Source organism: Neoarius graeffei, chromosome 2 (assembly GCF_027579695.1).
Source record: "Neoarius graeffei isolate fNeoGra1 chromosome 2, fNeoGra1.pri, whole genome shotgun sequence".
Lineage (NCBI taxonomy): Eukaryota > Metazoa > Chordata > Actinopteri > Siluriformes > Ariidae > Neoarius > Neoarius graeffei.
The window spans coordinates 40,787,620-40,811,344 of record NC_083570.1 but is presented as its reverse complement, the minus strand read 5'-3'; the positions used below and the strand labels follow the sequence as shown (position 1 = coordinate 40,811,344).

Genomic DNA, 23,725 nt, shown 5'->3' with positions numbered 1-23,725 from the left:
GGCCAAACATGAGGAAAAGAAAAGGGCCAGACATCAGGCATTTTTTTGGTGCTAAAAGAGTAAGTAGTAAATATTAGCACTAAGATCTACAGACAATTACAGTACAAGTGTAGGTGCAGTTAGGTTTTATACACTGTTCATGTGAATAAAGAAAATGGGTTCCCAGCAGACAGGAGAGGCACAGCAGGACGAAAGAGAGCAAGACATTCAGCAGGACATTTGGCAGGCAGCATGTGGCCAAGAGGTGAGAAATTAGGTTGCACTAAAGGGATTCTCTGGAGTGAATCAACTCGTAGCCCTGTTGTCTGGGCAGATCTGAGAAGGAGAGAATATGCTACATGTAACTGAATTTGCAAACTGGCATGGCTAATGCCAACTGATGGGGACACAGAAAAACACAACTGAAACAAAGTCTCCTTGCCCTCATGAGTTAAAGTTTGTTGTTTCGTCATTTGGTCTACATTTTACCAAATTCTGTTGTTGTTCTGATGTTACAGCGCTCTGCAACATCAAACAACAGGGCTGGGTTGATTCACTCTAAATATTATCTTAAAGGTCTATTGCGTCATCAAGAGGGAAATCAGTCTTGTAGGCAAATATTTGTTTCTGAAGGCTATTGGAGATGGAGGGAAAGAGAGGACAGAGACACCACACTGCTGGACCAGAGAACAGCTGCAGGGCTGGATAGAACGTAACCCTTGGTTATATATAAAAGATGGATCCATCGGTTGTGGGCCATGCAGAGATGCAAAGACTTTACTATTGTCTAATAAATGTCCAGGGATGAATTTTGCCAGTGAATGGGTTAATGGGGTAGTAGGGAGTAGCTGCAAAAAAACATTAGCCAAGAAAATCGACAAACACAGAAATAGTGCTTCGCACCAGAGCACTATTGAGATCGCTCAACAGAAACAAAAGGAGGTGTTGCCAAACAATGTTTTGGAAATGAATGCAGCTTTAGTGCAAGAAACAACGAGCTCTTTCAGAACTGCATATGCAGTAGCGAAAGAAAGGTTCGCTTTCAGAAAGATGCCACCTCTCATGACTCTGCAAGACCTTAAATGGTGCAGTTGTAGGGAATGTGCACAGGTCAGATCATTCTTGTGCCGAAATTGTGAACCATATTGCCACAGTAATGAAAAAAGTGGTAGTGAAGAACATTAAAGAAAAAAAAACCTCACTCATTTCATTTACAATTGATGAGAGCACAGTATTTGGGCTGGCATACCTAATAATATTCATCAGGTGTGACATTACCAGAGATGGGGATGTTGAGAACATTTTCTTAGATCTCATTGAATTAAAAGAGGGTAGAGATGCTAGTTCCATTTATGATGCTTTGAGACAGAGCCTAAAGATGGCTGGTTTAGATGATGACTTCCTACAAAAAAACCTCAAGCATTGCAACTGACGGGGCCTCAGTTTTGACAGGGTGCAAGTTTGGTGTCATTACTTGGCTTAAATCTGAATTTCCAAAACTAAAGTCCGTACACTGTATAGCTCACAGGTTGGAATTGTCTGTCCATGACTCATTAAAATCTCTGGCCGCCTGCAATCACTGAGATATTCATCTCTAAATTATACAGTTTATTTCATCAATCCCATAAGCTCACCCGATTGCTACAAGAAGTTGCAGATGACCTTAATGTCCAAATTCTGAAGACAGGGGAGATATTTACCATAAGATGGGTTGCCAGCAGTTATAACACTGTCAGGGCTGTGTGGAAAGATTACCCTGCTCTGGCTAGACATTTTCAAATTGAGGCTGAAAATGCAGCCAACCCTGATAAAGTCAGGAAGAAGTTCCTGAGACTACTGAAGTACCTTAGCAATGCCAGCTTTGTGCATGATTTAGCCTGCATGAAAGATGCCTTGCGAGAATTGCAGAGCCTGTCACTAAAACTACAAAAACGGGAGACAACCATTGTTCAGAGTTACCACCACATCAAACAGACAACAGAAATTCTAAATGCCATGAAATCACAAGGTGGAAAGTCTGCCGCAAAGGCACAACAAAGCTTGTCAGCTGGTGTTTTTAAGGGGGTGAACATTGTTGGTAACAGAGCAGGAAAGATCAACAGGCAACAATTTTATCAAGCGGTAGTGGACAATCTGACAGTCCGAATACCAGCTGATGACCTAATTTGCATCCTCCAGCCACTTGAAAAGTCAAGCTGGCCAGAGAAACAGGATGACCTAGTCCTGTTTGGAGAGACTGATGTCCGTGCATTGGCAAAGCTCCTTGGGGAGCCGGGCAGAGAAGCAGTGGAGGAGTTCAGAAATTTCAAATTACGAGGGACACTAGAGGGAGAGACGCTGAAAAAACATCATTGCAAGCCAGAGACTTAGGCCCTGTCCACACGGCAACGGATTCGGGTGACTCCGATACAATTGCTTATTGTTTAGGCCTGGCGTCCACACGGCACCGGCGTTTTGGGTGCCCAAAACGCAATCTTTTTGAGAACGGGTTCCAGAGTGGAAAGATCTGGCAACGTTGCCGTTGTGAAGTCGTCTGGATGAGTAAAACGGATTTGTTTACGATGACGTCACAACCACATGACTGTGAGTGCTTCACGCCGGGTAGAAGTGTAACGAATATCACCAGGAAAAAGCCTTACAGAGCACTAGTGAGAGTGAAACACGAGCTTGGATATTATTATTATTATTATTATTATGTTCAGTGTTAGTTCACAGTAGTAATGCAAGAAGCAGAATAGTGACAGTAATAGTGAAGCAAAAACATGCAATTGTACAAACACTGCAGCTCTACAGCAAAATATTCATTTATAAAATGGTCTGATTCTTAACACCAGTAGTGCCAATGATCGCATTGCGATGCGATGCGAGTTGTCAAGAAATCCTATAACTTGGTTCATGAAACGCGCTTACAAAATATTTTCACTGTGAATATTTATTGTGTAATGCCTGGTGCAAAGTGAGAGAGAGAGAGAGAGAGAGAGAGAGAGAGAGAATAGCCCTTAGGGCAGAGTCAATCCCGCCAGCAAAAATAAGGGGAAAAAAGGAGCGATCTCACCTCTTCAGATGATGGTTTAAGTCCTACAATACATTCCTCAAAAAAGGGCGTAGAAAAGCAAATTAATCCATCAACGTGTATCATTCAATTTATTCCGGACAATTAAAGACGCCGCCTTCCGCGTACGTCATCCTCGTCGCCATTTTGGAAAGGTCAAAGCGGAGAATAAAGATTAGCTGCGTTTAACTGTACCAACAGGTTTACCGTCCAAAGGAGATCACATGGGATTACCTTTCACAGGTGAGAAACAGCAAATTAATCCATCAACGTGTAGTATTCAATTTATTCCGGACCATTAAAGACGCCGCCTTCCGCATAGAATCATACGTCATCCTCGCCGCCATATTGGAAAGGTCAAAGCGGAGAATAAAGATTAGCTGCGTTTAACTGTACCAACAGGTTTACCGTCCAAACGAGATCACATGGGATTACCTTTCACAGGTGAGACTGGAAAAATACTTTTCATTGTATTTGGTCATTATAATGTAATTTTACGAACAGATTTTCCTGACTTTGTGGCTAATATGAAGTCTCGCGCATAATAGTTTATGCGCATGCGTCCTTACTTCTATTCCCATACGAAAAAGAACAGTAAAGAACTTATAAGAGTTTACCACTGTCTTGGTAGTAAATCCTTATAAATATAAGGATAAATCCTTATAAGGATTTATAAATAAATAAATATGCCATGTATGATTTACTCCTGAAAGTGGCCCATTTTGCATTTTCCTCATACAAATTTTTTATGAAAATCTAGTATGTATGAAGTGAACATTGCGCATGGTTTTTACAGATAATGTGTATGATGAATTACACCGTCTTTGTATGCTTCATGTAATGTTTGTAGTTTTAAATTATATTTTACAGTTTAAAATGTATATGCCTTTTATATGTAAATCCACATATAAAAGGCATGTACATTTTAAACTGTAAAATATAATTTAAAACTACAAACATTACATGAAGCATACAAAGACAGTGTAATTCATCATACACATTATCTGTAAAAACCATGCACAATGTTCACTTCATACATACTAGATTTTCATAAAAAATTTGTATGAGGAAAATGCAAAATGGGCCACTTTCAGGAGTAAATCATACATGGCATATATATTTATTTATATTTATAAGGATTTACTACTAAGACAGTGGTAAACTCTTATAAGTTCTTTACTGTTCTTTTTCGTATGGGTTGTTCTGGTGTGTCCGAAGGGACCGTCTTACAGCGCCCCTAGAGGTGTGGCATGTGTATTGCATCGTTTTCAGCAAGCGTTGCGTTGCCATATGGACCTGATTTCTACTGATCGTTGCCCATTTGGAGGCGATATTTTTTTTAAATAACATCACGTTGCCGTTGTCGTGTGGATGTGGCCTTATTTACCTACCTCTGCTGAATGTGAGAGAGGATTTTCAGCTGGAAATGATACAGATACCGTAGAAAAATGCGCAATCAGCTTCATGGCAAGAGTCTGTCCTCTCTTCTTTTTGTGGACCTTAATGGCCCTCTTTTGGAGGTCTTTAAACCTACTCCATTTGTGATGTCCTGGGTGAAGGCAGGGCATCGCCTTTCAAAATCGTAGGTGCCAGGGAGGAAAGGAAAAGAGAGCAAACCCAGACCTCTGTGGTCAATATTTTAAAACAACACTGATTTGCTTTGTGTTGATTAAAATATTGCCATATAATGTAAATACAATGTCTGGAAGTTGTGTGTCTGTGTGCATGTGTGTGTATATACTATATGTGACTCATTTGTAGTGTTGATACCCAGTTTGTTCTGACAAAGAAGGTTATCAGGTTGCACTGCTGTTTTTCTTCTGTGGTAGTACTGTATGGTTTGTCATGCTTCTTAATGACATTAAAAATTATTGTTCAGAGTTATTGTGTTAAGTTACTGACACCGACTTCCATAGACGGGATGGGACCAGGGGGCGCGATTGATATGATAGTGGACCATGATGGTACCCCTTATGGTGGGGTAATTCGCACTCTGCTACCAAACACTGGCCTTAAATCAACCACACAATTGAGTGCGTGTTCAGCAGTTGGAAGTTTAAACATTATTTTCATTCGAGCACTGGTACTTCTGCTTACAGGTTTAGTTTAAAAGTTTTTTTTTAATTGCTTTTATAGGGGGCCACATCTACACTTCAGTCAGTTAAAACAAATGTAAGGCCTGCCTAATAGTAACAACTTTTTTTTTTAAAGTGTATTATGCTGCAGTAGTGAGGGTGTTTCCCCCCCCCACTGATAGTTGGCTATTAAAGTAATGGCTGGTATCTTGTTTCAGCCTTGCATGTGAGTAAGAACCCATTTCAGGTCAGTGAATCCTGGACATCAAAAGGTAAAGGTTTTTTTTTTTGTACTTGATACAATAGACCCCTTGCGCATGATGCCATGCATCACGTGATAATTACACCTGGGGGTCAAACAGACACCGTCTTTCATGTAAGCAAGGCTTTATCGGTCTTCAACATGGTTCATTTTTGCACTGTTTTTGGTTGTTCAAATCGAGAAACAGTTAAAAAAGGTATTCCTGTCTCCCCGCCATCATGAAAAAATGTTAAAGAGAAGCAAATGCTTCAAGAACAATGAAGAAATGAGTGGTTAAAGAGAATACAATGAGAGGATCCTACAGTTCAAGAGAGTTCTACACAAACACACTGAACTTTACAACAGCTGCATGGATGTGAACTGGAAATAAATCGACTAAGGCCAAGTTTACATTAGACTGTATCTGTCTCGTTTTCTTCACGGATGCACTGTCCGTTTACATTAAAACGCCTGGAAACGGGAATCCACCAGCGTCCACGTATTCAATCCAGATCGTGACTGGTCCGGTGCTGTGTAAACATTGAGAATACGCGGATACGCTGTGCTGAGCTCTAGCTGGCATCATCATTGGACAACGTCACTGTGACATCCACCTTCCTGATTCGCTGGCGTTGGTCATGTGACGCGACTGCTGAAAAACGGCGCGGACTTCCGCCTTGTATCACCTTTCATTAAAGAGTATAAAAGTATGAAAATACTGCAAATACTGATGCAAATACTGCCCATTGTGTAGTTATGATTGTCTTTAGGCTTGCCATCCTTCCACTTGCAAGTGGTAAGTGACGCGCATACCCGATATCCACTGAGAGCACACACACAGCGGCTCAGTCCCAAATTACTGCTCATGCACTTCACTCGCGCGCTCTGTGAGCTGCGCAGGGCCGGAGTGCGCACTCTCCAGAGGGCACTCGCTGTTCAGGGCGGAGTGATTTGGAGCGCAGGATGCCTGCGGAGCCGAGCGTATCCGTGTATTGGCGTTGCTGTGTGCAGGCGAATCGTGTATTGGTGTTGCTGTGTGCATGTTAATCGTTTTAAAAACGTTAATCTGATGATCCGCTGATACGGTCTAATGTAAACCCCACCTGAGGCAGGAAAAACTGTTTTGGATAAAATTGTTATTGTCCATTACACACTTAACCTGTGTGACTCAGTTGTGCCTTTTGAATAAAGAATAAATGAAGAGGGAACTGAACATTAACCATTTATTGATATTATTATTACAAGGGTGATTATAGTTACTATATGAGTATAGCTCCAATTGGAATGTGCTGGTTCTGTTAGTGTTTGTAATTATTGTAACATCCACTATTAGATAAAATTAAAATAAAATCTTACAATATTGTTTGAAAGTCTAGAGCAAGATATTTTGTTACTTTACAAATAACAGTGGGTGGTAAAAGAGAGCAACTGGACTTGCTTGAAGATTCTTGAAGACATTTCACCTCTCATCCAAAAGGCTTCTTCAGTTTGTGTCTGACTAGTAGGGAGTATCAGGTATTTATCCTCTCATGGATGAAAAGCTCATCTAAGGTGTCGTTGAGTCATCCTGTTGGTGTGGGTCACTGGGGGCTGGATGTGAATGGCCTCGAGAGTCGTTAGGGTGATCAATTAAGGTGATCAATGGAATGCTGATTCTCTCTGTCCTCTTGTGAGTCACTAAAAACAGCTGGGTTTTGGTGTGCATTCAATTGTCTGGGAAGTGTGCCAAGGACTGCATTGTAGGTGGCTGATAAATTATGTCTTAGGCCCTGTCCACACGGCAACGGATTCAGGTGAATCCGATACAATTGTTTATCGTTTCGGCCTGGCTTCCACACGGCACCGGCATTTTGGGTGCCCGAAAACGCAATCTTCTGAGAACGGGTTCCAGAGTGGAAAGATCTGGCAACGTTGCCGTTGCGAAGTCGTCTGGATGAGTAGAACGGATTTGTTTACGATGACGTCACAACCACATGACTGTGATTGCTTCATGTCGGGTAGAAGTGTAGCGAACTCGATGCGAGTAGTCAACAAATCCTATAACTTGGTTCATGAAACACGCTTACAAAATATTTTCACTGTAAATATTTATTGTGTAATGGTGCAAAGTGTGTGAGAGAGAGAGTCAATCCCGCCAGCAAAAATAGGGAAAAAAAAGGAGCGATCTCACCTCTTCAGATGTTGGTTTAAGTCCTACAATACATTCCTCAAAAAGGGCGTAGAAGAACAAATTAATCCATCAATGTGTAGCATTCAGTTTATTCCGGACCATTGAAGACACCGCCTTCCGCGTAGAATCATACGTCATCCTTGCTGCCATATTGGATGGGTCAAAGAGGAGAATAAAGATGGCTCATTCATGTGCTGCGTTTAACTGTACCAACAGGTTTGCCGTCCAAACGAGATCACATGGGATTACCTTTCACAGGTGAGACTGGAAAAATACTTTTCATTGTATTTGGTTATTATAATGTAATTTTACGAACAGATTTTTCTGACTTTGTGGCTAATATGAAGTCTCGCGCATAATAGTTTATGCGCATGCGTCCTTACTTCTTCTATTGTTCTGGTGATGCTACATCCACACGACAACGGCAACGAGATGTTATTAAAAAAAATATCGCGTCCACATGGGCAACGGATCAGTAAAATATCAGGTACATATGGCAACGCAACGCTTGCTGAAAACAATGCAATACACATGCCACACCTCTAGGGGTGCTGTAAGACGGTCCCTTCGGAGACACCAGAACAATAGAAGAAGTAAGGACGCATGCGCATAAACTATTATGCGCAAGACTTCATATTAGCCACAAAGTCAGAAAAATCTGTTCATAAAATTACATTATAATGACCAAATACAATGAAAAAGTATTTTTCCAGTCTCACCTGTGAAAGGTAATCCCATGTGATCTCGTTTGGACGGCAAACCTGTTGGTACAGTTAAACGCAGCACATGAATGAGGCATCTTTATTCTCCGCTTTGACCCATCCAATATGGCGGCGAGGATGACGTATGATTCTACGCAGAAGGCGGCGTCTTTAATGGTCCGGAATAAATTGAATGCTACATGTTGATGGATTAATTTGTTCTTCTACGCCCTTTTTGAGGAATGTATTGTAGGACTTAAACCAACATCTGAAGAGGTGAGATTGCTCCTTTTTTTTTCCCCTATTTTTGCTGGCAGGATTGACTTTGCCCTAACTCTCTCTCTCTCTCTCTCTCTCTCTCTCACTTTGCACCATTACACAATAAATATTCAGAGTGAAAATATTTTGTAAGCGCGTTTCATGAACCAAGTTATAGGATTTGTTGACAACTCGCATCGAGTTCATTACACTTCTACCCGGCACATGTGGTTGTGACGTCATCGTAAACAAATCCGTTCTACTCATCCAGACGACTTCGCAACAGCGCCGTTGCCAGATCTTTCCACTCTGGAACCCGTTCTCAAAAGATTTTGTTTTGGGGCACCCAAAACGCCGGTGCCGTGTGGACGCCAGGCCGAAACGATAAACAATTTTATCGGATTCACCTGAATCCGTTGCCATGTGGACAGGGCCTTAGACCCCCACCTCTGTTCAGTGATGGCCATTCCAGGTTGACAAAAATGGCTTCTTTGGCTACATCCACACGACAACGGCAACGAGATTTAAAAATATATATATATATTGCGTCCACATGGGCAACGGATCAGTAAAATATCAGGTACATATGGCAACGCAACGCTTGCTGAAAACAATGCAATACACATGCCACACCTCTAGGTGTGCTGTAAGACGGTCCCATCGGAGACACCACAACAATAGAAGTAGTAAGGACGCATGCGCATAAACTATTATGCACGAGACTTCATATTAGCCACAAAGTCAGAAAAATCTGTTCATAAAATTACGTTATAATGACCAAATACAATGAAAAGTATTTTTCCAGTCTCACCTGTGAAAGGTAATCCCATGTGATCTTGTTTGGATGGCAAACCTGTTGGTACAGTTAAATGCAGCACATGAATGAGGCATCTTTATTCTCCGCTTTGACCCATCCAATATGGCGGCGAGGATGACGTATGATTCTACGCGGAAGGCGGCGTCTTTAATGGTCCGGAATAAATTGAATGCTACATGTTGATGGATTAATTTGTTCTTCTACGCCCTTTTTGAAGAATGTATTGTAGGACTTAAACCAACATCTGAAGAGGTGAGATTGCTCCTTTTTTTCCCTATTTTTGCTGGCGGGATTGACTCTCTCTCTCACACTTTGCACCATTACACAATAAAATTCACAGTGAAAATATTTTGTAAGCTCATTTCATGAACCAAGTTATAGGATTTGTTGACAACTCGCATCGAGTTCGTTACACTTCTACCTGGCGTGAAGCACATGTGGTTGTGACGTCATTGTAAACAAATCTGTTCTACTCATCCAGACGACTTCGCAACGGCACCGTTGCCAGATCTTTCCACTCTGGAACCCGTTCTCAAAAGATTGCGTTTTGGGGCACCCAAAACGCCGGTGCCGTGTGGACGCCAGGCCGAAACGATAAACAATTTTATCAGATTCACCTGAATCTGTTGCCGTGTGGACAGGGCTTTTAACTCCTCGCTCATACCAACGATCCTCTCTGGCTAAAATGCGTACGTTGCAATCCTGAAATGAGTGCCCTTTGTTGTTAAGATGAAGGTAGACAGCAGAGTCCTGGCCTGAGGAACTGGCTCTCCTGTGTTGAGCCATACGCCTGTGAAGCGGTTGTTTAGTTTCTCCAATATACAAGTCCGTGCATTCCTCACTGCACTGAATTGCATACACTATGTTGTCCTGTTTGTGTCTGGCTATTCTGTCCTTAGGGTGGACCAGTTTCTGCTTCAGGGTGTTACTGGGTCTGAAATGTACCGGAATGTTGTGTTTGTAGAAGATCCTCCTGAGTTTCTCAGATAGACCAGAAATGTAGGGAATGACAATGTTCTTGCGTTTGTTCCTGTTATCCTCCTTGTCCATTACGTTCCTTTTTCTGCTCTTGAAGAAAGACCAGTTGGGATACCCACAGTTCTAAAGTGCTTTCTTGATGTGATTCTGCTCCTTCTCTTTTCCCTCTACCGTTGTAGGGATGTTCTGAGCCCTGTGTTGCAAGGTCCTAATGACCCCCAATTTGTGTTCCAGTGGGTGGTGAGAGTCGAAGAGTAGGTACTGGTCTGTGTGTGTGGGTTTCCGGTAGACCTCGATGCTAAGGCTTCTGTCTTGTCTAATGCGTACATCACAATCCAAGAAGGCTAGATTATTCCCAGGCTAGATGTCAGATGCAACCCACCTATTCAGCGTCAAAACCTGAATGGCTGACAGGTGTTTCATGTTAAAGATACACTGTACTAAAATGTAATTTGTATTCAAAGAATTTATTCTTTTGAACTAAAATGACATTCAAGTGGTCCTTCTTTTACAAATCAGTTATAATTTCATGTTACATTCTTTGAGTCCTTGCATTCCCTGATCTTGGACTTGTTCATTTTAGGTGCTTCATTGGGATTAATACCCGAGAGGGGAACAAAGACCAGCCGTGGAAAGACGGTGTCTAAAAAGCCAGGAAAGATGGTCCAAAAGAAGATTCAGACAGTTAGGTGTCCCTTCATATTTTAAATGTTTCTTTGCCTTCCAATTGATCCGTCTCTCTGCCATGACAGCCATATACCAATCCAGAAAGATTCTATACTCCGTTTCATTCTGATATTATTGTTTTTGCTTCATTGAACAAAAGTTTTTTGCAGTTCACAAAGCAGTTATGTATATTTAGACTTGATTTTGGAGACATCACCGTATATTATTGATAAATTTACATTGACCAACTGAGACAGGCCATTTTTTTAAATTGTGTTCTAGTTAAAAAATGTTTTTAAACTAGACTGCAGTTGGTCATAAATTGCTGCCTTTCAATAAATGTTCTGTTCCATAAAAATATGGTCACTTGCCTTATCGTCATTTGTGTTGGGTGCTTTAGTGGTTATGCACTTTTAAAACAGCAGGACTGATCATTTTTAGATCTTAATTCTGGATCACAGAGATTGAAGACGTTATTACAGTATATGTCTGCAATTCGTGGCTGTTTTTATACATTTTAATACAAAGAAAAATTGTAAGTAGTTTGTAGTAAAGTACAGTCAAACTGTTGTGTTGTTACTGTTAACTGCATACCAAGTTCAGCTACAGTATTAAAAATGGTACACCTTATTTTGCACTGTAATAAAGTTTACAGTAATGAACTGTTGAAAAATTAGGGTAGCAACACTGTAAAAGTGCAGTTAAATACTGGTGACTACAGCTGCCAGTACTTTACTGTAATTTTAGAGGGAATTAAAAAAAAAAAATCTCACTTGTGAACCTACTTTTTAGGATCATTACCCAGTATTACACTCACTTTGAAATACACTACATGGCCAAAATTACCGTAAAATACCAAATAATAGCCGAGTTCCAATTAACGGCCGAGTTCCCTTTAACGGCCGGGTGTACGCGTGTGTTGTGACAAATAAAGGCCGGTTCCGAATACTCGCCGGGGTCTTAAAAAAAAAAAAAAAAAAAAGCGTCCGAACGTTCTATCTAGAATCTTGAGGCCCAGTACTTTTCTGGTTTTCTGGTGTTTAAACGATTTTGCATTGCATAGTTTTCTACCGAAACAATATGAATGAATGAATGAATGAATGAATGAATGAAATTATTTCTATAATACTGTTTACAACATTTTGTTACGTGATAATAAACATGCCATTTCAATGTTATAATCTTGGTCTACCGTAATATTTCTTGAGGAATGCAACTCCGTAACTTTTGACAGATGTCTTAGCCACCCCTTTGGGTATACCCAACGAAAGCCAGCGTGTGTGGTGACATTGAGGACTGCGGGTTTCCAAGGTTGGACTGCTGCTTCTGTTAAACGACCTAAATTGCCGAATGCATGCGTCAAAGCACACACTGAGTTTTATTAAAGACCTTATACCATTTCACTTGCCCTTACCCATTCGGATCTGAAAGACGCTTTACAAAAAAGGTGAGAGCGTTCTAACATGCATTTCAGTCTGCTCGCGGCCAATCTAATCCAAGGGGCCTTTTCAACAAGTAATCTGTCGTGCAAGTTGGGCAGAAGCACGCGTCAGGCAGGCAACATGTAGGCCTACAAGTCAGTAACCTATTCAACTAACTTTCATCCGAACTTTAAGTTTTCTACGGGGTCGAGCCACCGTACCAACTCACTCGGGGAATAGGCTCATATCGGCCAAATAGGGAGACGTCTTGGAGAGAAACGTGATGCAAGATGACAGTATGTAGCCACTGCAGGTCACTTATTTTTCAGCATAAGAAAAAACCCTTTGGTTTGACACTTCGCACCCTAATTATGTTGCTTCAACGTCGCGCCCTCCATGCAATTTCAGATTGACAGACATCGCGAAGCGCAAAGGGTGGAGGCTGCATGGGTGAGGGTGATAGCAAGTGACCATAACTTTGCAGAGTAATTAAATCACAGTGCTGCGCACAGACAATGGTGTGGTTTCTTGATTATTTTGTAAAGCATGCGCTTAACTAGTCATTAACAGGAAAAGGTGTGTGATTTATCCTTTATCCACCCCGACTGTGCCATGCGAAGATGCATTCTGCGTCTTCAAAATTCCCCGAAGTCGGCACCGTGCTATCTGTAATCTAACTCTAAACAAACTGTAAGTTATACTGGTTAAAAGTAGGCCTATCTGAGAATGATTTTTTTTCCCCGTTTTGAGGTAGATTTTGGGGAAGGTGTTTGTGAAGAAGGAATTAATCGCCTGTTCCAAATAGCCGCCTAGTCTCTAATACGCGCCGGGTCTCTTACGTGATTGAGACAAATAATCGCCCGGGCTATTATTTGGTATTTTACGGTATGTACATCCTTGACCATCACACTCGTATGTGTCTCCCCCCCCCCAAAGTTTAAAGAATGTCTCTGTTTGCTGTAACATTACAATTTCCCTTCATTGGAACTAAGAGACCCAAACCTGTTCCAGCATGACAATGCCCCTGTGCACAAAGCAAGCTCCATGAAGACGTTGTGTTAAGTTTGGAGTGGAAAAACTCAAGTGTCCTGCACAGAGCGCTGACCTCAACTTCACTGAACACCTTTGGGATGAACTGGACTATTATTATGACTATTACTACTACTACAGTATTTTATAGTGCACCTCAGCACACAACCTCGGATGCTGCAGATAATCTTAATAAAAAGATTAGCTAAAAACAAGGGACTAAAGCTTTATAACCTCTTGAATCCACTTCAACTCCTCGAGAACACAAGAATGGGACTCGGACATGAGGTTATGAACTTGACAAGGAGTATTAGACAAGGAAACAAAGAAACAGGAAAACTCCACTGACTCTGAAGGAAAGCCTCCTTCTGGCCGAGACTTAAAGGAAGTACTTTTTGACAATATGTATTATTAAAGTAATAAAATTCACATCACAAGGATGTCTTTTGACTTCAATGATGCACATGAATGGACTATACAGTCATGAATACATCACACTTTTTATAATCTCATGGGAGTGTCTTAATTATCTCATCTCATTATCTCTAGCTGCTTTATCCTGTTCTACAGGGTCGCAGGCAAGCTGGAGCCTATCCCAGCTGACTACAGGCGAAAGGCGGGGTACACCCTGGACAAGTCGCCAGGTCATCACAGGGCCGACACATAGACACAGACAACCATTCACACTCACATTCACACCTACGCTCAATTTAGAGTCACCAGTTAACCTAACCTGCATGTCTTTGGACTGTGGGGGAAACCGGAGCACCCGGAGGAAACCCACGCGGACACGGGGAGAACATGCAAACTCTGCACAGAAAGGCCCTCGCCGGCAACGGGGGTCGAACCCGGACCTTCTTGCTGTGAGGCGACAGTGCTAACCACTACACCACCGTGCCGCCTGTCTTAATTATAACAACTATATTACAGCATTACAACATAACATAACTGTTGAAAAAAAAAACAATGAATGTTTACAGTACGTCTACATAAATCATAGTAACACTAAAATACGATTATGTAATCAAAGTTCAGCGAACAGAAAGAAGGTAGAAAAAGGAACACTATTACTGGTTTTACTCAATGGTTTACTTGGAACATTTGGGCGGCACGGTGGTGTAGTGGTTAGCACGGTCACCTCACAGCAAGAAGGTTCTGGGTTCGAACCCAGCGGCCGGCAAGGGCCTTTCTGTGTGGAGTTTGCATGTTCTCCCCGTGTCTGCGTGGGTTTCCTCCGGGTGCTCCGGTCCAAAGACATGCAGGTTAGGTTAATATGGGACGGCCTTGGGCTGAGGTGCCCCTGAGCGAGGCACCTAACTCCCAACTGCTCCCCAGGTGCTGCTAGCATGGCTGCCCACTGCTCTGGGTACGCATGTGCGCATTGCTCGTGTGTGTGTGTGTGTGTGTGTGTGTGTGCGCGCGCGTGCGCATATGTGTGTGTTTACTGCTTCAGATGGGTTAAATGCAGAGAGGAAATTTCACAAGTGTGTGATGAATAAAGTTGTGCTTTCTTTCTTCTTTTCTTTCTTTAAATACAAACAAACTACAAAGGCTAAAAACGTGAATCATTCTCTTCTACAGTCCACATTAGGCTTCTGGAATATAGATTTTTCCCTAGGATTTGCCCTTTTAAAATATCGCAAAAAGTGATTTAAAATCATCCAGAACTGACATCCTAAAACAAAAACAAACAAACAAACAAACAAACAAACAAACAAAAACAACCCCAAACACTACATGAAAATGAGCATTTCCACCATTTCAGGTTTAATTCTAAGCACAGCACTGAAGGGTGTAATTATAATTATATAATCAGATGCTTGCCAGCAGTGTCAATCCCAAAAACTCAGCTGGATTGTGGAATATTAGGTGAAATTCATTTGCTTCTATAATCCTTTTACAAAGTGGTTGTGTAACTTCCACATCACCAAAGTGTTTGAAAGTGTCTGAGCTCTGACCCGTGCAAGAGAACACACACACACACACACACACACACACACACACACACACACACGCATGCATGCACAGACAGACCCAATCAAACCCAACCAACCGAGAATTTAAGCACATTCCGTTTAAGGCATATTTTAGCCAAAAAGTCCTTTTTCCTCTTTCGAACAAAAAAGGAAAATGCAGTTTTTTCACTACATTCTGTACATCTGTATTATAAGTTAAGTTGAACATACACCAAATCAGCCATAACATTAAAAACCACTGACAGGTAAAGGGAATTACATTGATTATGTTGTTACAATGGCACCTGTCAAGGGGTGGGATATATTAGGCAGCAAGAGAAGAGTCAGTTCTTGAAGTTGATATGTTGAAAGCAGGAAAAATGGGCAAGAAACTGTTCAACAACACCTGTAGTGAAACTATACATGAATGCTATGATCATTCCCCATTTAACAAATTGTAATGACAAGCTAGACTCAGGTAAAAAGCTCAACAGTGAAGCGTATCCTTTCACTGTACAAGCAAGCACTTTGTTAGAGAGAAAACCCAAGTTTTATCATCATTGTAATATTCTTGGCAAATGTAACATTCTTAGTTGGGAAAACATAATGAAACATACTGATGCCTGCCCAATTTTTTAAATTCTAAATGGCAAGGCTCCACCACCACTCTGTACTTTAATAAAACAGAAAAATTCAAAAAAAGAGTAGAGCTACGGTACAAGGTCTGCCATAAGAGGAGACGGTGTTGTCCCTCTTAGGGTCAGTTCCTTTAGTCAACCATGTTTCTCTGTAAGAGCTTCACATTTATGGAACACATTACCATAAGAAATTGCACTTTCTACTTCACATTCACTCACCTTTTTAAGGATTGGTTTCTGAGCAGTCAGAAATGTGAGCAGTTTTAACTGTATAGTAATTTAATTATATTTTACCACTGTGGATACTGACTGCAAGTTGGCCTAGTGGTTAGCGTGTCCGCCTCTTGACTGGGAGATCGTGAGTTCTACTCACGATCGGGTCATACCAAAGACCATCATTAAAAAAAAAAAAAAAAAGGTACCTACTACCATCTGGCTAGGCACGCTGCAATACAGATGCGAGTGGGGAAGTCAAACTCTTGCAGTTACCAGAGGACTAGCTCCCCACTGTAACCCTAGCTGTATAGGCGAGAGGCAGAGGGCTGTTGAAATGGAGATTGGCACTGCACCCATACGCCTTAAAGAGTTGGTTAGTACTGGGACAGGAGACTGCCTGGGAAGACCAGATTCTGGGAGAGGGACTTTGATTTGACTTGACTGTGGATACTGGCATCCTACCTGCTGTTAATTTCCACTATGTCATCTGCCCGTTGCCAAGAGTGTCTGCTGAGGTTTTCCAGAGGTGGACAGTAACGAAGTACATTTACTTGAGTACATGTTTTGAGTATCTGTACTTTACTTGAGTATTATTTTTTGGAAACTTATGACTTTAAACTTCACTACATTTGAAAGACAAATATCGTACTTTTTACTCCACTACATTTCTATCAAGGTCTTCGTTACTCGTTACTATGAAGCAGTTTTGAAAGTGGATGTTTTTTTTCTTTTCATTTCTAAAATGTGATTTTTTTTTTCCCAGGTGACACTGAGACAGTCTATCAGTAATCACTAGGGTCACGTCACATCCTAGCCCAGGAGTAATAGGGTTATACCCGGAACAAATTAGTAACAAGCTGAAAATTTCAGAATATGTTCAGAATACCTTTAGGAATAACATACTAAAAGTCCCCGGAAATCCCCCTTGTGCTCTCTGAGAAATTCAAGATGGCGTACAAAATGGCCGCCAAATGGAGATCTGCCCATATCTCAGGCCCAAAACAAAATATTAATGCAATTAAAAGGTCAGAATATATGTTTTGTAGGGTAGGAGAGTAAATTCCAACATGTGTGTATTAATTACATTGTGTATTAACATTATATAATAACAATGTACACATTATTATAACAGTATATTTGTGTATAGTGCGGATCCATTGGTTACTCGTTCACTCCGTATCATCCTATTCTGTTCACAAAACAACAAACACAATTACTAGGGGTTGAAGCACTTATTTTCATTAATATTAAAGTAAATTGGTGGTGTAAAATGAAAAATGGCATGTTAAAAGGTCATGCTGAGTTCAGTTATTTTTAAAAGGTCATGCTGAGTTTAGTCATTTTTTGTCCGAACACACTGGCATTGCTAGTAGTAAAGACTGGCTCTAGAAACTCAAAGATTAATTTTTTTCCACCCTTAAACAAGCTTGAATAAATTCCCTACTTCATTGATGGTACAACAAAGGTCCAAGCATTACAACTGAGGCACTGAGAAGTGTTTAAGTCTACTCATTGTTTATAAGCAAGAGCTTTTATTGAGGCAGACCTTTTTGTCATGAAAGTCACCGGAATGTTGAAGAAGTGTACTGAAACAGCTTGCCATTGTAGTTTTAGAAGATAGAGTTCTCAAATTTAATTTCCCTTTAATATTTTATCAAAGCTTAAAGATGCACTAAATATTAAGGAAATTGATGTCTAATTGTTGTCTTACATTATGTTCATGTATGTAGGTAGCCTACTAAGCTAATCTGTCAATCATGTCAACCATCAAATTCCATGTAATTTCCACATTAATGACCTTGTAATCTTGGTTAATTTTAATTTTAACAGTGTGACAATGGTAAATTTGCATTGCTTGTATGAGAGAACATATAATTTAACATTTTAATTGCATTTATATTATGTTTTATCCCTGAGATATTGAAAAATCTCCAATCGGCGGCCATTTTGGACACCATCTTGAATTTCTCAGAGAGCACAAGGTGGATTCCCGGGGACTTTTAGTATGTTATTCCTAAGGGTATTCTGAACATATTCTGAAAAATTCAGCTTGTTACTAATTTGTTCCGGGTTGGACTCAATTTTGAGCTAATGCTCTTGGGCTATCCATAGATTTTATACAATCAAGTTCAGTGATTTCTCAGCAGCATTATTTAACACGATCAGTTAATGGCAGAATAGGAGGCGGTTGTTCTGGAGAATGCACACCCTCATGGCCATACCAAGAACCCATGTTTCAGTTTTTAGAAAGGATTAAAGACTTGTTTCATTTTAAATGTTTGCTTTGTTTACCGAAAACAATCCATGTCACAGCCTACAAAAACTCGCCGTCCAACCTGCAGAAGCATATTGAGGTATGTAAACATTTTATTCCAAGATAAAGCTTGCAGTAAAGTTGTCTGTGCTTTAGAGCTAGCGATAACATTACAATAGCTATGCAGTCTAGTTAGTCAAATTACTTTCTATGGATTTACCCACCAAGTTGCCATCGCCTTGTCCACGGCTAACGTTAACGCATAGCTAGTTAACTTGGACACTGTTAGTTAGCATGTAAAAACGGAGTTACGCTAACAAATAACGTTAACTTATCTGAAGTCCTTTCAGAAATATGTTTTAGCATAATCTTGCCAAATAAACAGAATGTAGAAATCTTTCTTTTCTAGTAGCATTAGCTACCCAATATGATTTTAAGTTTGAAAAGCGTTTGCTAGCATGTCAGGTGGCGCTTCACTGACTAGCTAGCTTAACGTTAAACCACCATGATGGCACAGCATGTGTTCAATTTGTAAATTCACATTTCTGCCTTTGATAACGGCATTAGGTTTTGTAAGCATTGTGGCAATAATAAATAATACAACGACGCGTTGACAGAAAATGTACTTTTAATACTTAAGTATTTTTAAAAGCAAGTACTTCAGAATTTTAACTTAAGTAAAAATTTGACTGCACAGCTTTCACTTAGCAACATTTGACCAGTGGGATCTGTACTTTGACTTCATTACTTAAGTTGGGTACTTTGTCCTCTGATGTTTTCTGTTGCACTTGTGGTGGTTAAATGTTTTACGGTTTTGTGTTAGCCAATATGGTTGGTGTCTAGTCTTAGTGTTGTTGCCATCTCTTTATAGTATCCTGGTGTTCTGTTTGGTGTGTGTTTTTTTGTTTTTTAATTTAAGTTTTTATTTCCAATTTGGTTTTAAAGAACTACTGGTCAATCAATGGTTAACAAAATAGCTTGACAAAGGACTACAGTTGAAAATTAGCCTGCTGGCTAACACGGACATATTTACAGAAATGTTGATTAATGTGTGCTGTCCTTATAAATAAATAAATGAAATGAGTGCCATTTTGGAGATGCTCAGACCCAGTCACCCAGCAATCATAATTTGGGCCTTGTTGCTCAGATCCTTACGCTTGTCCATTTTTCCTGCTTCCAACACATCAACTTCGAGAACTGACTGTTCTCTTGCTGCCTAATATATCCCACCCCTTGCCAGGTACCACCGTAATGAGACAATCAATGTTTTTCACTTCACCTATCAGTGTTTTTAATTTTATGGCTGATTGGTGTACACACACACATACTGTGTATATTATATATACACACACACAGTATATGTGTGTATGTATGTGTGTGTGTGTGTGTGTGTGTGTGTGTGTGTGTGTGTGTGTGTATGTATGTATGTATGTATGATATATTCAGTTTCAAATAAAGGAACTCAAATCCACTTATCTTGACAAAAAGCATGTTGAGAGCATGTGAGATGGAGGAAAGAGGGTGGGGCTTTCAGGTGATGATATTTAAGATCAGAGAGTTCAAAACATCTAATAGATCATTCCAGATTAATGTGTCGATTGGCTCATCTCCTGGGATAAAAAGACTGCCCTTTTGGTGCATGTTTGAATAATAACTCATCCTAGCCTACTCCAGTGTTAAACTGCAGAGCTCCTGTGCAAAATGCAAAACCAGAGCAATATCATTGAGTATCGTTGCAGTTCAACAACATTTAGTGCTGATTAAAATTATATCACACAAGCCTAATCTACACTTTAATCATTTGAATGAGCCATCCAGAAAATCAGCTTACCCCTCGCGTAAATGGAGTCTGAATACGAATAAGCTCCCTGCATAAATATTGAAAGTCTGAGTAGAAAACAGATGTGCAACTTACTGGGTTCAACACACACTTCTTTGTAGTCAAGGCAGCAGTTGCCTTCCTGCACACATGCTGCATCACAGTGACACGATGACTTGGTGTTTCTTTTCCCAGAAAGACACCTATTCTTACAGGTGTTATCTGTCAGAGAAACAAAGATTGATGTCTGTGATTTACTGTAATTCATTTCTAAAACATGAATTTTAAAGCTATCTGTTGTTATAGTTTAAAACAAATTACGGCATGTATTTCTATAGCTTGGGAAGGAAACAATTAATAAATATTTTCCTATCATTACCGGTATGTTAAAATATAGAAGGTGAACATATTGTATACACTGCTGATGAGAAATAAATGAAGTTTGGAGCTCCTGTTACACTTTTTATTGGCATTGTTAAAGGGCCTCATTTTTTATGGATAAAACTGGGAATATTGACCGACAGTGAGGTGTAGCACAACACATGAATGAGTTCATCTTATTAACATTGGCATTATTTAGTTGAACAAATCAAAATATCACATTAAGTGTGATAAAAGCGCTTGGAGAAAAATTGGGCAAATTCTGAAGCACATACTGCATGCAGGTGGTGAATGAAAAAGAAACTTTCTAGAGTAAAACTTGATGCATCTTTTGGACTAAAGTTACAGCCAACTCGAAACAGAGCTCTGTGTGTGGTGTTATTAGTCATCACTGATGAGATTAACGTGTTGATCCTGGAAGTAGGCCAATTTGTTGTACAGCAAATTTCTGATTTTGGGTACAAATGTCAACTTCTTGTATTGATATTTGGCAGCCTGAGTCATGTGCATAGGCTGGTCATTAGGGGTCTCAGGATAGTTGGATTTTCAAAGGCCAGAGCAAAACAGTTGGCCAAGTATTGTTCAGCCTTATCCATGATCGGAAGTGGTCACATTTGGAGGAGAAGATGCTGCGTTTATCCATAAGATTTGAAAAATCTGTTAAAAGTGTAACTGATGAAATCACATATCAAGAACATGTCTGAGCAGATAATGCATCGGTTACATTTGTGTCCTTTATATAAGTAAATTGTGGACTCAAAGAAGTAAATGTGTGTGGCAGTGGGGGCGTGGTCAAGCGTCGGTCTGTGACCGGAGGGCGGAGTCAGGGAAGGTAAGTGGCAGAATCACTGCGCCTGATGTTGGTTAATCTGTGTTTGTGTGTCTTCCCCAGTGACCGCACCCTATACAAGGAGAGAGAGAGCAGAGGAAGGGAGCTCTCTCCCCTACCAGGCAACTGATGTGCGTGTCTGTGTGACTGGGAGTAGTATGTGAAGCTGAAAAGCTGAAAATAAAAAGAGCTTTTGCAAACTCAGTTCTGGCCTGCTGTACTTTTGTGCTCCACCCACCCGCTCAACATACTACAGTGGTGTCGAAACCCGGGACGGGTTCATTTGAGTAGGGTGCGCACATCCAAAAACTCTTTGCAGGTGCCAGACAAAAATGTCAGACAATAAAAGAAAATAGGTCTGCACACTGCTGGATACGCTCCAAAAAATAAACTTTATTTAATTAAAACAAGCAACGTTTCGATCACCCTGGATCTTCATCAGGCAAACCCGGGACGGGAGCACAGAGGAGAACAGCCCCCATGGAGTCCTCCCCCTTTGCAGACCTGATCCACGCCCTCGCCACGGCCCAACAGAGCCAGCACCAGGCGCTGGTCGCCCTCTGAAAGGAGCAAGCGCAACTACCCTTTAGTGTCGGTCCACATTCTATTTCAAGGGGAGAAATTTAGTGTAAAGGCGGTGGTTAATCCTCGCCTTACCCACTCGATAATTTTGGGGACTGATTGGCCAGGATTTCGGGAGTTAATGGCACATTTAGTGAAGAGTGGGTCCTGCCGTAGTTTAGCGGGGGGAGGTCCCGGTGTGGCATTGGCGGGAGCAGCTGTCACAGAGTCGTCTACGTCATCTACGCGTCAGAGTGAGGAGCCGCAGGCTCCTCCTCCCTCTCTCGGGGAATCTCTCGCGGATTTTCCGTTAGAGCAGTCATGAGACGAGACTGCGGCATGCGTTTGACCAAGTGAGAGTAATCGATGGTCAAACGCTCCAGCCAAACGCCACCCTGTCCTTCCCCTATTTCTCCATGATAGATTATACCGAGTGACGCAGGACACTCAGACTAAGGAGCCGATCACGCAGCTTTTGATCCCAAAGAGCCGCTGGGAATTGGTATTCCAGGCAACTCACTTTAATCCCATGGCTGGACACTTGGGGCAGGATAAGACACTAGCCCGAATAATGGCCCGATTCTGTTGGCCAGGGATTCGCGTCAATGTCCGTAGGTGGTGTATGGCATGCCGCGAATGCCAGTTGGTAAATCCAGTGGCCATTCCAAAAGCGCCTTTGCACCCTCTGCCATTAATCGAGACCCCATTAGAAAGAATTGGGATGGATCTTGTCGGGCCATTAGATTGGTCAACACGAGGATATCGCTTTATTTTAGTTCTGGTGGACTATGCAACACAATACCCGGAAGCAGTGCCTCTTCGCAATATCTCAGCACGTAGTATTGCGGAAGCGCTCTTCCACGTCATCTCCTGAGTCGGAATCCCCAAAGAGATTCTGACTGATCAAGGCACTTCGTTTATGTCACGCACACTGCACGAACTGTATGGGTTACTGGGAATTAAGCCGATCCGCACCAGCGTTTATCACCCACAAACGGATGGTTTAGTCGAACGGTTCAATCGCACCCTCAAGAATATAATTAAAAAATTTGTACGTGAGGACGCACGCAATTGGGATAAATGGCTCGAACCCCTGTTATTCGCAGTGCGAGAGGTCCCACAAGTCTCCACGGGGTTCTCCCCATTTGCATTATTATATGGACGTAAGCCGCGCGGCATCCTAGATGTACTGCGGGAAAATTGGGAGGAGGAACCTTCACCGAGTAAAAATAAAATTCAATACGTTATCGATCTGCACGCAAAACTCCACACACTCACTCACCTAACCCAGGAGAATTTGCAGCAGGCCCAAGAATGGCAAATCCGCCTGTACGACAGGGGTATGCGCCTTAGGGAGTTCACACCGGGAGATAAAGTACTCGTACTGTTGCCCATGTCGAGCTCCAAATTGATCGCCAGGTGGCAAGGACCCTTTGAGGTCACACGGCGAGTCAGAAATGTTGACTATGAGGTGAGGTGAACGGACAGGGGTGGGGCACTACAGATTTACCACCTCAATCTGCTCAAACTCTGGAACGAGGAGGTCCCCGTGGCATTGGTGTCGTTGGTTCCGGAGAAGGCGGAGCTGGGGCCGGAGGTTCCAAAGGGAACATTGGCATCGTGTACGTCTCCGATCCCCTGTGGAGACCACCTCTCCCCGACCCAACTCACAGAGGTTGCCCAGT

General features: G+C 41.4%; 1 protein-coding gene across 2 annotated transcripts in view; it reads right to left on the bottom strand.

Moving 5' to 3' along the window:
- enpp1 (ectonucleotide pyrophosphatase/phosphodiesterase 1) overlaps positions 1-23,725 on the bottom strand; it is a 122,757-nt gene that overhangs the window by 84,408 nt on the left and 14,624 nt on the right. The window contains exon 3 of one of the 2 annotated variants that reach the window (XM_060914219.1): positions 20,366-20,491. The exons of the other annotated variant lie outside the window; for it this stretch is intronic. Coding sequence (XP_060770202.1) covers positions 20,366-20,491 — 126 coding nt within the window. The remainder of the gene's footprint in view (positions 1-20,365; positions 20,492-23,725) is intronic. 2 annotated transcript variants of the gene reach the window in all.